This window comes from Coregonus lavaretus (genome assembly GCF_964263955.1).
Source record: "Coregonus lavaretus genome assembly, chromosome: 30".
In the NCBI taxonomy this organism is placed as follows: Eukaryota; Metazoa; Chordata; class Actinopteri; order Salmoniformes; family Salmonidae; genus Coregonus; species Coregonus lavaretus.
In genome coordinates this window covers 29,702,678-29,714,681 of record NC_140017.1, presented here as the reverse complement: position 1 = coordinate 29,714,681, position 12,004 = coordinate 29,702,678, and the positions used below count along the sequence as shown (strand labels likewise).

At 43.9% G+C, this 12,004-nt stretch overlaps 1 protein-coding gene across 1 annotated transcript; it reads left to right on the top strand.

Annotated features, from left to right (window-relative positions):
- The first annotated feature begins 3,285 nt into the window (after positions 1–3,285).
- Positions 3,286–11,419, top strand: LOC311105993 (dehydrogenase/reductase SDR family member 13-like). The gene is made up of 5 exons (XM_084148248.1): positions 3,286–3,557; positions 3,676–3,794; positions 3,940–4,063; positions 10,170–10,496; positions 10,791–11,419. The coding sequence occupies exons 1-5, from the start codon at positions 3,431–3,433 to the stop codon at positions 11,048–11,050; spliced, it is 957 nt and encodes a 318-aa protein (XP_084004374.1). The 5' UTR covers positions 3,286–3,430; the 3' UTR covers positions 11,051–11,419.
- Positions 11,420–12,004: the final 585 nt, after the last annotated feature.

The following is a 12,004-nucleotide window of genomic DNA, read 5'->3' as shown; positions in this document are numbered from 1 at the left end:
CATTCTAAAAGTGCTTACTCATGTGTGATTAATGTATAGGATTGATCTTGTGCATTAACTTCTAAGCTCTTAGGCCTACCACACATTACTTAGGGTGTTCCACTCTGCCCTACTAGTTATCATATCTGGAACATAATTAAAGGACCCACCCAAAACTGTGGATGTTGGAATCAATTCAATCATTAAGTGGCAAACAGGATGAAGAAGCATAGGCTTACTGGGCAATTCAAGACTAAAGTACATGTTCCTCAATGAGGCTTTTGTGCATTCATTGGTGGTTGTATAATAATTGTGCCAGCACTGAACAGTGCATCCATTCATAGTTTAGATCAGTGGTGTCAAACTTATTTTAGCTCAGGGGCCACATGGAGGAAAATCTATTCCCAAGTGGGCCGGACCGGAAAAATCATGGTATATATAACTTAAAAACAACAACTTCAGATTGTTTTCTTTGTTTTAATACGATCAACATACAACATAAAGCTGGAGCCTGAGGACAGTGTGTCCAAAATAGTACAAGCACAACATCACTATTAATCATAAAACACGTCAAGTTTATTTGAAAATTCTAAAGAAAAAGAACACACAAACACACAATGCCTCAGTGATTAACAGAAGTATATCACAGATCACAGAACTATATCAGGGTGTCATTTCTCAGGCAGAAATGTAGATAAAAATAATGAAATCCTGTTCCCCAAACAAGTGCAAGAACCACAGAGTCAAGAATAGGTTAAATATACAAATAAAATAAAATCAATTAAAAACAATAGCACATCAACATAAAAACATATAAACATAAAGCTGGAGCCTGAGGACAGTGTGTCCAAAAGCACAACATCACTATTAATCATAAAACACCTCAAGTTATTTGAAAGTTCTGAGGACAAAGAACACACAAACACACAATGCCTCAGTGATTCACAGAAGTATATCACAGATCACAGAACTATATCAGGGTGTCATTTCTCAGGCAGAAATGTAGATAAAAATAATGAAATCCTGTTCCCCAAACAAGTGCAAGAACCACAGAGTCAATAATAGGTTAAATATACAAATAAAATAAAAACAATTAAAAACAATAGCACATCAACATAAAAACATATAAACATAAATCTGAAAGCGTTGCTCAAACTCCCGTAACGGTCCCGTTATTTTATCTTTGAACCGCTTCATGTCTGCCACATGTTGGGTCGCGCACACATTTTTCAGACAGGGGAAGTGAGCTGCATCACCACCGGCAAGTTGCGTCTCCCACAATGACAGCTTCAACTTGAAAGAACGTATGCTGTCATAATACTGCGTGACAACTTTGTTGCGCCCTTGCAGCTGTTTGTTCAAGTTATTCAGGTGCTCTGTAACATCCACCATAAATGCAAGGTCCGGCATCCATTCTGCGGAATGAAATTCTAACCCTGGTTTGCCCTTTTCTTCCATGAACTGTTCAATTTCTTCTCGTAAATCAAAGAAACGCCTCAGCACAGCACCTCGGCTTAACCATCTTACCTCAGTGTGGTATGGCAGGCCACAGATGTGGTCTTTCTCTCTGAGAAGGCTGTCAAACTGACGGTGATTCAGGCTTCTGGATCGGATGAAATTAACAGTTTGGATGACCACCTTCATGACGTTATCCATCTTTAATGACTTGCAACACAAAGCCTCCTGGTGCAAAATACAGTGAAAAGTCAAAAAATCACGTCCTCCATTTGCAGATTGCACTTTCTCTCTGAACTTTGTCACAACGCCTGCTTTTTTCCCGATCATTGAGGGCGCACCATCTGTAGCCAGGCTGACAGCGCGGGACCAGTCCACTCCGACCCTGTCCAGCGCGGTAAAAATATCAGCTGCTGTCGTTGTATCTGTCATCGGCACCAACTCCACGAACTCCTCGGTGACGGTCAATGTGTCATCAACTCCGCGGATGAAAAAATGGCCAGTTGTGCAACATCTGTAATGTCCGTGCTTTCATCAATTGCAACCGAAAACTGAATAAATGACTTTACTTTTTGCTTCAACTGGCTGTCCAAATCCACTGAAAGATCGGAAATCCTGTCTGCAACTGTGTTTCTTGTCAGGCTGATATTTGCAAAAGCCTGCCGCTTTTCAGGGCACACAATCTCCGCTGCCTTCATCATGCATGTTTTTACAAATTCACCCTCACTAAATGGTTTTGAAGCCACTGCGATTTCATTAGCAATGAGGTAGCTAGCTTTCACTGCAGCGTCACTGATGTCTCGGCTGTGAGTAAACACAGACTGCTGTTTCTTCAGACCCGCCAACAGTTCATTCACCTTCTCTCATCTCCGCTGTCCTTGAAAGTTGTCATATTTGTCGGCATGAAGACTCACATAGTGGCGACGAAGGTTATATTCTTTCAGCACTGCAACATGCTCTGAACACACCAAACATACAGCTTTCCCATTCAATTCCGTGATTAAATAGGATGACCATTTTTCTTGGAACACTCTGCACTCTGTGTCCACTTTTCTCTTTTTTGACAGAGACATATTGGGGCAATGAGGGTGCCAAAGCACATAATGTTAAAAGTAGAAGCCGTAATAAATATCGCGGGCAAAACAAAGTAGCTCATTGGCTGCACGTGCTTGACCTACTTGCTCTGCCCCGGTATAAACAGTTTGCTTGCTTAACACAATTGCTATTGCGCCATCCAGTGGACGCAATTGGAACAGCAGTTTATTTTATTGAATTTAAATAAAAAAAATCCGGCCCGCGGGCCGTACGTTTGACACCCCTGGTTTAGATCATGTCATCTCATCCCCAGTCAGTTCTCTACAATTGAGCCTGGGGAAGAGGATTTATAGATCATGTGGATATAGCAGAGGAGCTGATGCTGTTTGTTGCCTTGATCATGTGGATTGGAATAAAAAACCAGGGGTGGAAAAAGTACTCAGAGGAAAATAAATTGAGTTACTTTTAAAATATAAACATTTACCTTGATAATTAGCTAATTTCGCTAAGGTTACCTGAACATTGTTACACACGGGGCCAGTATGAAAATGTATGCACTCACTAACCGTAAGTCGCTCTGGATAAGAGCGTCTGCTAAATGACTAAAATGTAAAAATGTAATGATATTTTCTATGCATTAAATTGAATGTACAGTAGGTTTATTTATTTTATGACATAACTAAGTACAGAAATATCCTAAAAAGGAAGTAAACCAATACAGCGCCCACAAATGGTTTAGATTGGAATGTATGCCCTCAATATGGAGCCGGTTTTTCATGCAGATTACAAATACGACATCTGGTGGAATACTTTCGTACAGCAAGTATAAATTAAACCCGGAAGCGTTTGATGGCGTAATAAAACTAAAACAACGCATGCAACGAGTTAGCCTGCTGAACTTTGATAGCTTGCAAACGAAATTACCATCCCGAATTTAGAAACAACGCTCGGTACTGTAATAATGTCGGTTTTGCTATCTATTCTGGCAGTAGGGATTGCGTTGTATTTGATACTTTATTACAATGTGATCAGAGGGTCAAGATGCATGAGCTCTGTGACACTAAAAGGGAAGACTGCTATTGTAACAGGTTAGTTAGGCAACTTTTGTTGCCTTGCTATGTGATGGGGACTGTTTTAGTGTGCTCACGTTTCAAGTGCGTTCATGCTGAAGACCTTTACATTCAAATGTGTTTTGTTGTTCCCTAGGAAGCAACACTGGTATTGGAAAGGCTACTGCTTTGGATTTGGCCAAGAGAGGTGCCAGGGTCATCCTCGCCTGCCGCAGCAAACCGAAAGCTGAGGCTGCCGTCTATGATATCAGAAGGGTAAGAGGGCCTTATTTAGAATATAAATAATCTAAATATAAGGTTGTGGAGTCGGCATCCCAATACATACTGATCAGGGATTTGTTTAACCTGTCTGAAAATGTATGGTGTTGGAAATCCACTGTTTGATTCCTCTGTTCTATAGGACAGTGGAAGCAATGAGGTAGTGTTCATGCAGCTGGATCTGGGGAGTCTGAAGTCTGTTCGCTCCTTTGCTGAAACCTTCCTGAAGACTGAGCCCAGATTGGACCTGCTCATTAACAATGCAGGTATGGCAGAGAGAGGGAAAGTAAACAAATACAATTATACACTAATTTGAAGACAGAAATACTTGGCCATCATGTGTTGCCTAACTCCCTGTCTCTGGTCTCACTGTCTGTCACCTTGTTTGCCTAGTCACTTTTCAAATCAAATCAAATCAAATCAAATTTTATTGGTCACATGCGCCGAATACAACAGGTGCAGACATTACAGTGAAATGCTTACTTACAGCCCTTAACCAACAGTGCATTTATTTTAAACAAAAAAGTAAGAATAAAACAACAACAAAAAAGTGTTGAGAAAAAAGAGCAGAAGTAAAAAATAAAGTGACAGTAGGGAGGCTATATATACAATAGAATAAAGTGACAGTAGGGAGGCTATATATACAGGGGGGTACCGTTGCATAGTCAATGTGCGGGGGCACCGGCTAGTTGAGGTAGTTGAGGTAATATGTACATGTGGGTAGAGTTAAAGTGACTATGCATAAATACTTAACAGAGTAGCAGCAGCGTAAAAAGGATGGGGTGGGGGGGCAGTGCAAATAGTCCGGGTAGCCATGATTAGCTGTTCAGGAGTCTTATGGCTTGGGGGTAGAAGCTGTTGAGAAGTCTTTTGGACCTAGACTTGGCACTCCGGTACCGCTTGCCGTGCGGTAGCAGAGAGAACAGTCTATGACTAGGGTGACTGGAGTCTTTGACAATTTTGAGGGCCTTCCTCTGACACCGCCTGGTATAGAGGTCCTGGATGGCAGGGAGCTTTGCCCCAGTGATGTACTGGGCCGTACGCACTACCCTCTGTAGTGCCTTGCGGTCAGAGGCCAAGCAGTTGCCATACCAGGCGGTGATGCAACCAGTCAGGATGCTCTCGATGGTGCAGCTGTAGAATTTTTTGAGGATCTGAGGACCCATGCCAAATCTTTTTAGTCTCCTGAGGGGGAATAGGCTTTGTCGTGCCCTCTTCACGACTGTCTTGGTGTGTTTGGACCATGATAGTTCGTTGGTGATGTGGACACCAAGGAACTTGAAGCTCTCAACCTGTTCCACTACAGCCCCGTCGATGAGAATGGGGGCGTGCTCAGTCCTCTTTTTTTTCCTGTAGTCCACAATCATCTCCTTTGTCTTGGTCACGTTGAGGGAGAGGTTGTTGTCCTGGCACCACACGGCCAGATCTCTGACCTCCTCCCTATAGGCTGTCTCATCGTTGTCGGTGATCAGGCCTACCACTGTTGTGTCGTCGGCAAACTTAATGATGGTGTTGGAGTCGTGCCTGGCCATGCAGTCATGGGTGAACAGAGAGTACAGGAGGGGACTGAGCACGCACCCCTGAGGGGCCCCCGTGTTGAGGATCAGTGTGGCAGATGTGTTGTTACCTACCCTTACCACCTGGGGGCGGCCCGTCAGGAAGTCCAGGATCCAGTTGCAGAGGGAGGTGTTTAGTCCCAGGATCCTTAGCTTAGTGATGAGCTTTGAGGGCACTATGGTGTTGAATGCTGAGCTGTAGTCAATGAATAGCATTCTCACGTAGGTGTTCCTCTTGTCCAGGTGGGAAAGGGCAGTGTGGAGTGCGATAGAGATTGCATCATCTGTGGATCTGTTGGGGCGGTATGCAAATTGGAGTGGGTCTAGGGTTTCTGGGATTATGCTGTTGATGTGAGCCATGACCAGTCTTTCAAAGCACTTCATGGCTACAGACGTCAGTGCCACGGGTCGGTAGTCATTTAGGCAGGTTATCTTAGCGTTCTTGGGCACGGGGACTATGGTGGTCTGCTTGAAACATGTTGGTATTACAGACTCAGTCAGGGACATGTTGAAAATGTCAGTGAAGACACTTGCCAGTTGGTCAGCACATGCTCGGAGTACACGTCCTGGTAATCCGTCTGGCCCTGCGGCCTTGTGAATGTTGACCTGCTTAAAAGTCTTACTCACATCGGCTACGGAGAGCGTGATCACATAGTCGTCCGGAACAGCTGGTGCTCTCATGCATGCTTCAGTGTTGCTTGCCTCGAAGCGAGCATAGAAGTGGTTTAGCTCGTCTGGTAGGCTTGTGTCACTGGGCAGCTCGCGGCTGTGCTTCCCTTTGTAGTCTGTAATAGTTTTCAAGCCCTGCCACATCCGACGAGCGTCAGAGCCAGTGTAGTATGATTCAATCTTAGACCTGTATTGACTCTTTGCCTGTTTGATGGTTCGTCGGAGGTCATAGCGGGATTTCTTATAAGCGTCCACTACCTACATGTACATACTGTATTACCTCAAGCCCCTGCACATTGACACAGTACTGGTACTCTTTGTAAATAGCCTCGTTATTGTTATTTTGTGTTACTATTTCATATATACACTACCTGTCAAGGGTTTGGAAACAATTACTCATTCAAGGGTTTTTCTTTATTTTTACTATTTTTTACATTGTAGAATAATAGTGAAGACATCTCAACTATGAAATAACACACATGGAATCATGTAGTAACCAAAAAAGTTTTAAAGAAATCCAAATATATTTGAGATTCTTCAAATAGCCAACCTTTGCCTTGATGACAGCTTTGCACACTCTTGGCATTCTCTCAACCAGCTTCATGAGGTGGTCACCTGGAATGCATTTCAATTAACAGGTGTGCCTTCTTAAAAGTTAATTTGTGGAATACTTAATGCATTTGAGGCAATCAGTTGTGTTGTGACAAGGTAGGGGGGTATACAGAAGATAGCCCTATTTGGTAAAAGACCAAGTCCATATTATGGCAAGAACAGCTCAAATAAGCAAAGAGAAACGACAGTCCATCATTACTGACATGAAGGTCAGTCAATATGGAACATTTCAAGAACTTTGAACGTTTCTTCAAGTGCAATCGCAATCACCATCAAGCACTATGATGAAACTGGCTCTCATGACGACCGCCACAGGAATGGAAGACCCAGAGTTACCTCTGCTGCAGAGGATAAGTTCATTAGAGTTACCAGCCTCAGAAATTGCACGCCAAATAAATCCTTCACAGAGTTCAAGTCACAGACACATCTCAACATCAACTGTTCAGAGGAGACTGCGTGAATCAGGCCTTCATGGTCGAATTGCTGCAAAGAAACCACTACTAAAGGACACCAATAAGAAGAAGAGACTTGCTTGGGCCAAGAAACACGAGCAATGGACATTAGACCGGTGGAAATTTGTCCTTTGGTCTGGAGTCCAAATTGAAGATTTTTGGTTCCAATTGCCGTGTCTTTGTGAGACGCGGTGTGGGTGAACAGATGATCTCCGCATGTGTAGTTTCCACCGTAAAGCTTGGAGGTGTTATGGTGTGGGGGTGCTTTGCTGCTGTCTGTGATTTATTTAGAATTAAAGGCACACTTAACCAGCATGGCTACCACAGAATTCTGCAGCGACTATGTCATCGCATCTGGTTTGGGCTTAGGGGGACTATCATTTGTTTTTCAACAGGACAATGACCCAACTCCCCTCCAGGCTATGTAAGGGCTATTTTACCAAGAAGGAGAGTGATGGAGTGCTGCATCAGATGACCTGGCCTCCACAATCCCCCGACCTCAACCCAATTGAGATGGTTTGGGAAGAGTCGGACCGCGGAGTGAAGGAAAAGCAGCCAACAAGTGCTCAGCATATGTGGGAACTCCTTCAAGACTGTATATTTTGATTTGTTTAACACTTTTTTGGTTACTACATGATTCCATATGTGTTATTTCATAGTTTTGATGTCTTCACTATTATTCTACAATGTAGAAAATAGTTTTATTTTTTATTTTTATTGAATGAGTAGGTGTTCTAGAACTTTGGACCGGTAGTGTGTGTGTGTATGTATGTGTATATATATGATATATATATATACATACACACACACACACAGTGGGGAGAACAAGTATTTGATACACTGCAGATTTTGCAGGTTTTCCTACTTACAAAGCATGTAGAGGTCTGTAATTTTTATCATAGGTACACTTCAACTGTGAGAGACGGAATCTAAAACAAAAATCCAGAAAATCACATTGTATGATTTTTAAGTAATTAATTTGCATTTTATTGCATGACATAAGTATTTGATACATCAGAAAAGCAGAACTTAATATTTGGTACAGAAACCTTTCTTTGCAATTACAGAGATCATATGTTTCCTGTAGGTCTTGACCAGGTTTGGCCACATTGCATACAGACCTTCTCCAGATCCTTCAGGTTTCGGGGCTGTCGCTGGGCAATACGGACTTTCAGCTCCCTCCAAAGATTTTCTATTGGGTTCAGGTCTGGAGACTGGCTAGGCCACTCCAGGACCTTGAGATGCTTCTTACGGAGCCACTCCTTAGTTGCCCTGGCTGTGTGTTTCGGGTTGTTGTCATGCTGGAAGACCCAGCCACGACCCATCTTCAATGCTCTTACTGAGGGAAGGAGGTTGGTAGCCAAGATCTCGCGATACATGGCCCCATCCATCCTCCCCTCAATACGGTGCAGTCGTCCTGTCCCCTTTGCAGAAAAGCATCCCCAAAGAATGATGTTTCCACCTCCATGCTTCACGGTTGGGATGGTGTTCTTGGGGTTGTACTCATCCTTCTTCTTCCTCCAAACACGGCGAGTGGAGTTTAGACCAAAAAGCTCTATTTTTGTCTCATCAGACCACATGACTTTCTCCCATTCCTCCTCTGGATCATCCAGATGGTCATTGGCAAACTTCAGACGGGCCTGGACATGCGCTGGCTTGAGCAGGGGGACCTTGCGTGTGCTGCAGGATTTTTAATCCATGACGGCGTAGTGTGTTACTAATGGTTTTCTTTGAGACTGTGGTCCCAGCTCTCTTCAGGTCATTGACCAGGTCCTGCCGTGTAGTTCTGGGCTGATCCCTCACCTTCCTCATGATCATTGATGCCCCACAAGGTGAGATCTTGCATGGAACGCCAGACCGAGGGTGATTGACCGTCATCTTGAACTTCTTCCATTTTCTAATAATTGCGCCAACAGTTGTTGCCTTCTCACCAAGCTGCTTGCCTGTTGTCCTGTAGCCCATCCCAGCCTTGTGCAGGTCTACAATTTTATCCCTGATGTCCTTACACAGCTCTCTGGTCTTGGCCATTGTGGAGAGGTTGGAGTCTGTTTGATTGAGTGTGTGGACAGGTGTTTTTATACAGGTAACGAGTTCAAACAGGTGCAGTTAATACAGGTAATGAGTGGAGAACAGGAGGGCTTCTTAAAGAAAAACTAACAGGTCTGTGAGAGCCGGAATTCTTACTGGTTGGTAGGTGATCAAATACTTATGTCATGCAATAAAACGCAAATGAATTACTTAAAAATCATACAATGTGATTTTCTGGATTTTTGTTTTACATTCTGTCTCTCACAGTTGAAGTGTATGATAAAAATTACAGACCTCTACATGCTTTGTAAGTAGGAAAACCTGCAAAATCGTCAGTGTATCAAATACTTGTTCTCCCCACTGTGTGTGTGTGTATGTATATGTGTATGTGTGTGTGTATATATATATATATATATATATATATATATATATATATATATATATATATAATTTGTTTGTTGTTGTACTTTTACCCCTTTTTCGTGATATCCAATTGGTAGTTACAGTCTTGTCCCATCGCTGCAACTCCCCTATGGACTCGGAAGAGGCGAAGGTCGAGAGCCATGCGTCTTCCGTAACACGACCCTGTGAAGCCGCACTGCTTCTTGACACACTGCTCGCTTAACCTGGAAGCCAGCCAGGAAACACAGTCCAGCTGGCGACCGAAGTCAGCTTGCAGGCGCCTGGCCTGCCACAAGGAGTCGCTAGAGCGCGATGGGACAAGGAAATCCCGGCCGGCCAAACCCTCCCCTATCCCGGACGATGCTGGGACAATTGTGCGCTGCCTCATGGGTCTCCCGGTCACAGCCGGCTGTGACACAGCCTGGGATCGAACCCGGCTCTGTAGTGACGCCTCAAGCACTGCGATGCAGTGCCTTAGACCGCTGCGCCACTCGGGAGGCCCTACTATTTCCTTTTTTATTTAGAAAATGTTTTTCTTACTTTTTAGCTCTGCATTGTTGGGAATGGGCTCGTAAGTAAGCATTTCACAGTAAACTCTACGTCTGTTGTATTCGGCGCGTGTGACCAATAACATTTCATTTGATTTGTTTCAGGAATGCTGGGGCCTGGCCACACTGAGGATGGGTTCGGCATGGCGTTTGGGGTCAACCACTTAGGTCACTTCCTGTTGACCTGCTTGCTGCTGGACCGGCTAAAGGAGTGTGGTCCGAGTCGTGTTGTCAACGTGTCGGCTTACCTACACCGGCTAGGCTCTGTGGACTTTGCTCTCCTGGGTACCCACAAGGATCTGGTGCCAGGCCAGTCCACCTGGCATAACTTCAGGGCCTACTGCCACAGCAAGCTGTGCAACGTGCTCTTCACCCGGGAGCTGGCCAACCGCCTGGAGGGGACAAGCGTCACCACCTACAGCCTCCACCCAGGTCAGTAACTCTCCACCTACAGCCTCCACCCAGGTCAGTAACTCTCCACCTACAACCTCCACCCAGGTCAGTAGCTCTGGCTTGAGAACCTAGAAGGGATTCTTCTTACTTTGTTTTACATTTGAGCTTTTCTATTATCTATATACAGGCTGTATGATGGTTAGTATGTGTCAAGTGTGTATTGTATAGTGTTTATTTTCTATACAGCAGTACTGTGTTTGCAAAACATTGCAGACAATGTGGTTTATTCTATTCCATCCCATACTAAACTACAATTTCTCTCGTGTCCTTTAGGAGTCATTCACACTGAGTTTGGTCGCAACCTGAAACTATGGCTGAGGCTCTTTCTAGAGCCCATCACTAAGCTCTTCTTCATGGATACTGAGAGGGGAGCCCAGACCACCCTGCACTGTGCCCTCCAAGAGGGTATCGAGCCGCTGAGTGGACGCTACTTCTCTTCCTGTGCACTACAGGAGGTAGGTGCCAAGGGGCGGGACGATGCTTTGGCCAGGAAGCTGTGGGAGGTGAGTGAGAGGCTATCCGACCTGTCCTGAAAGAGTCTGATTCTAGCCACGGCAAAGATTTTGGAATATACTGACAAGATATTGGACTCTCCACTCTAACAATGGGAATCAATGTCCGTGAAACCGAATGCAGGCGGGAGGAGGTGGGAGCAGGTCTCTCTCTCTCTCTCTCTCTCCATGCCTTGACTAATGCCTTGTTATCACCAAGGATGTCTTGTAACTTATGATTTTGCCTTGTATATTGGAATTCATTCCTTTTACGATGTTATTAAATACTACATTTCTTGATCTTAGTCAGCAATAACTCATAATATTTGCTTGCACATTGCTATTTATCTTTATGGAGTCAGTTAATATACTTTTTGTTAATAAAGAAATGACAAAGTCTCTGAGTATGTGGCCAGGTGAGTAATATTACGTCTCCCTACACCACTGATTCACATTTTATTTTTGCACGGGTGGAAGAAAGGGAGGAGTTATTTCTGTCGCTTTGCCTTTCCTCTATGGCCATGGTCCCAGTGGCCTTTAACCTCTTCATCACTAGGCACCTGGCTAAAGTGCCTGCCTCAAAAATACATGCCCAAATTGAATATAGTATATCTCCAAAACGACAAGGGCTATAAACATAATCTTGGTAGCAAAAGAAAGGTAACACATGTGAGATGTATCTTGAAGTGAAATAATTAATGTGGGTATTACTGTGTCAGAGTACATGAAGCTAGAACACAGCATAAATTGGGAGGTTTTGATTTCGCCTGAAAGTAACTTCAGGTTTTATAAGGAATGCTTTATTGGACTTATGAAGCTGCAGCCCCTAAACACTATGGGACCATAGCCCAATATCTGATGAGTACTTATGTGAAGTTTGATGGCAATAAAGTAAAGTAAACCAAAGTTGTAGGGGTTTTAGTTGAAGTATGTTTAGGCGGATTACCAAATGGAGACATCTGGGCACCATCAGTGCCATTTGACTTTTATCAGGTA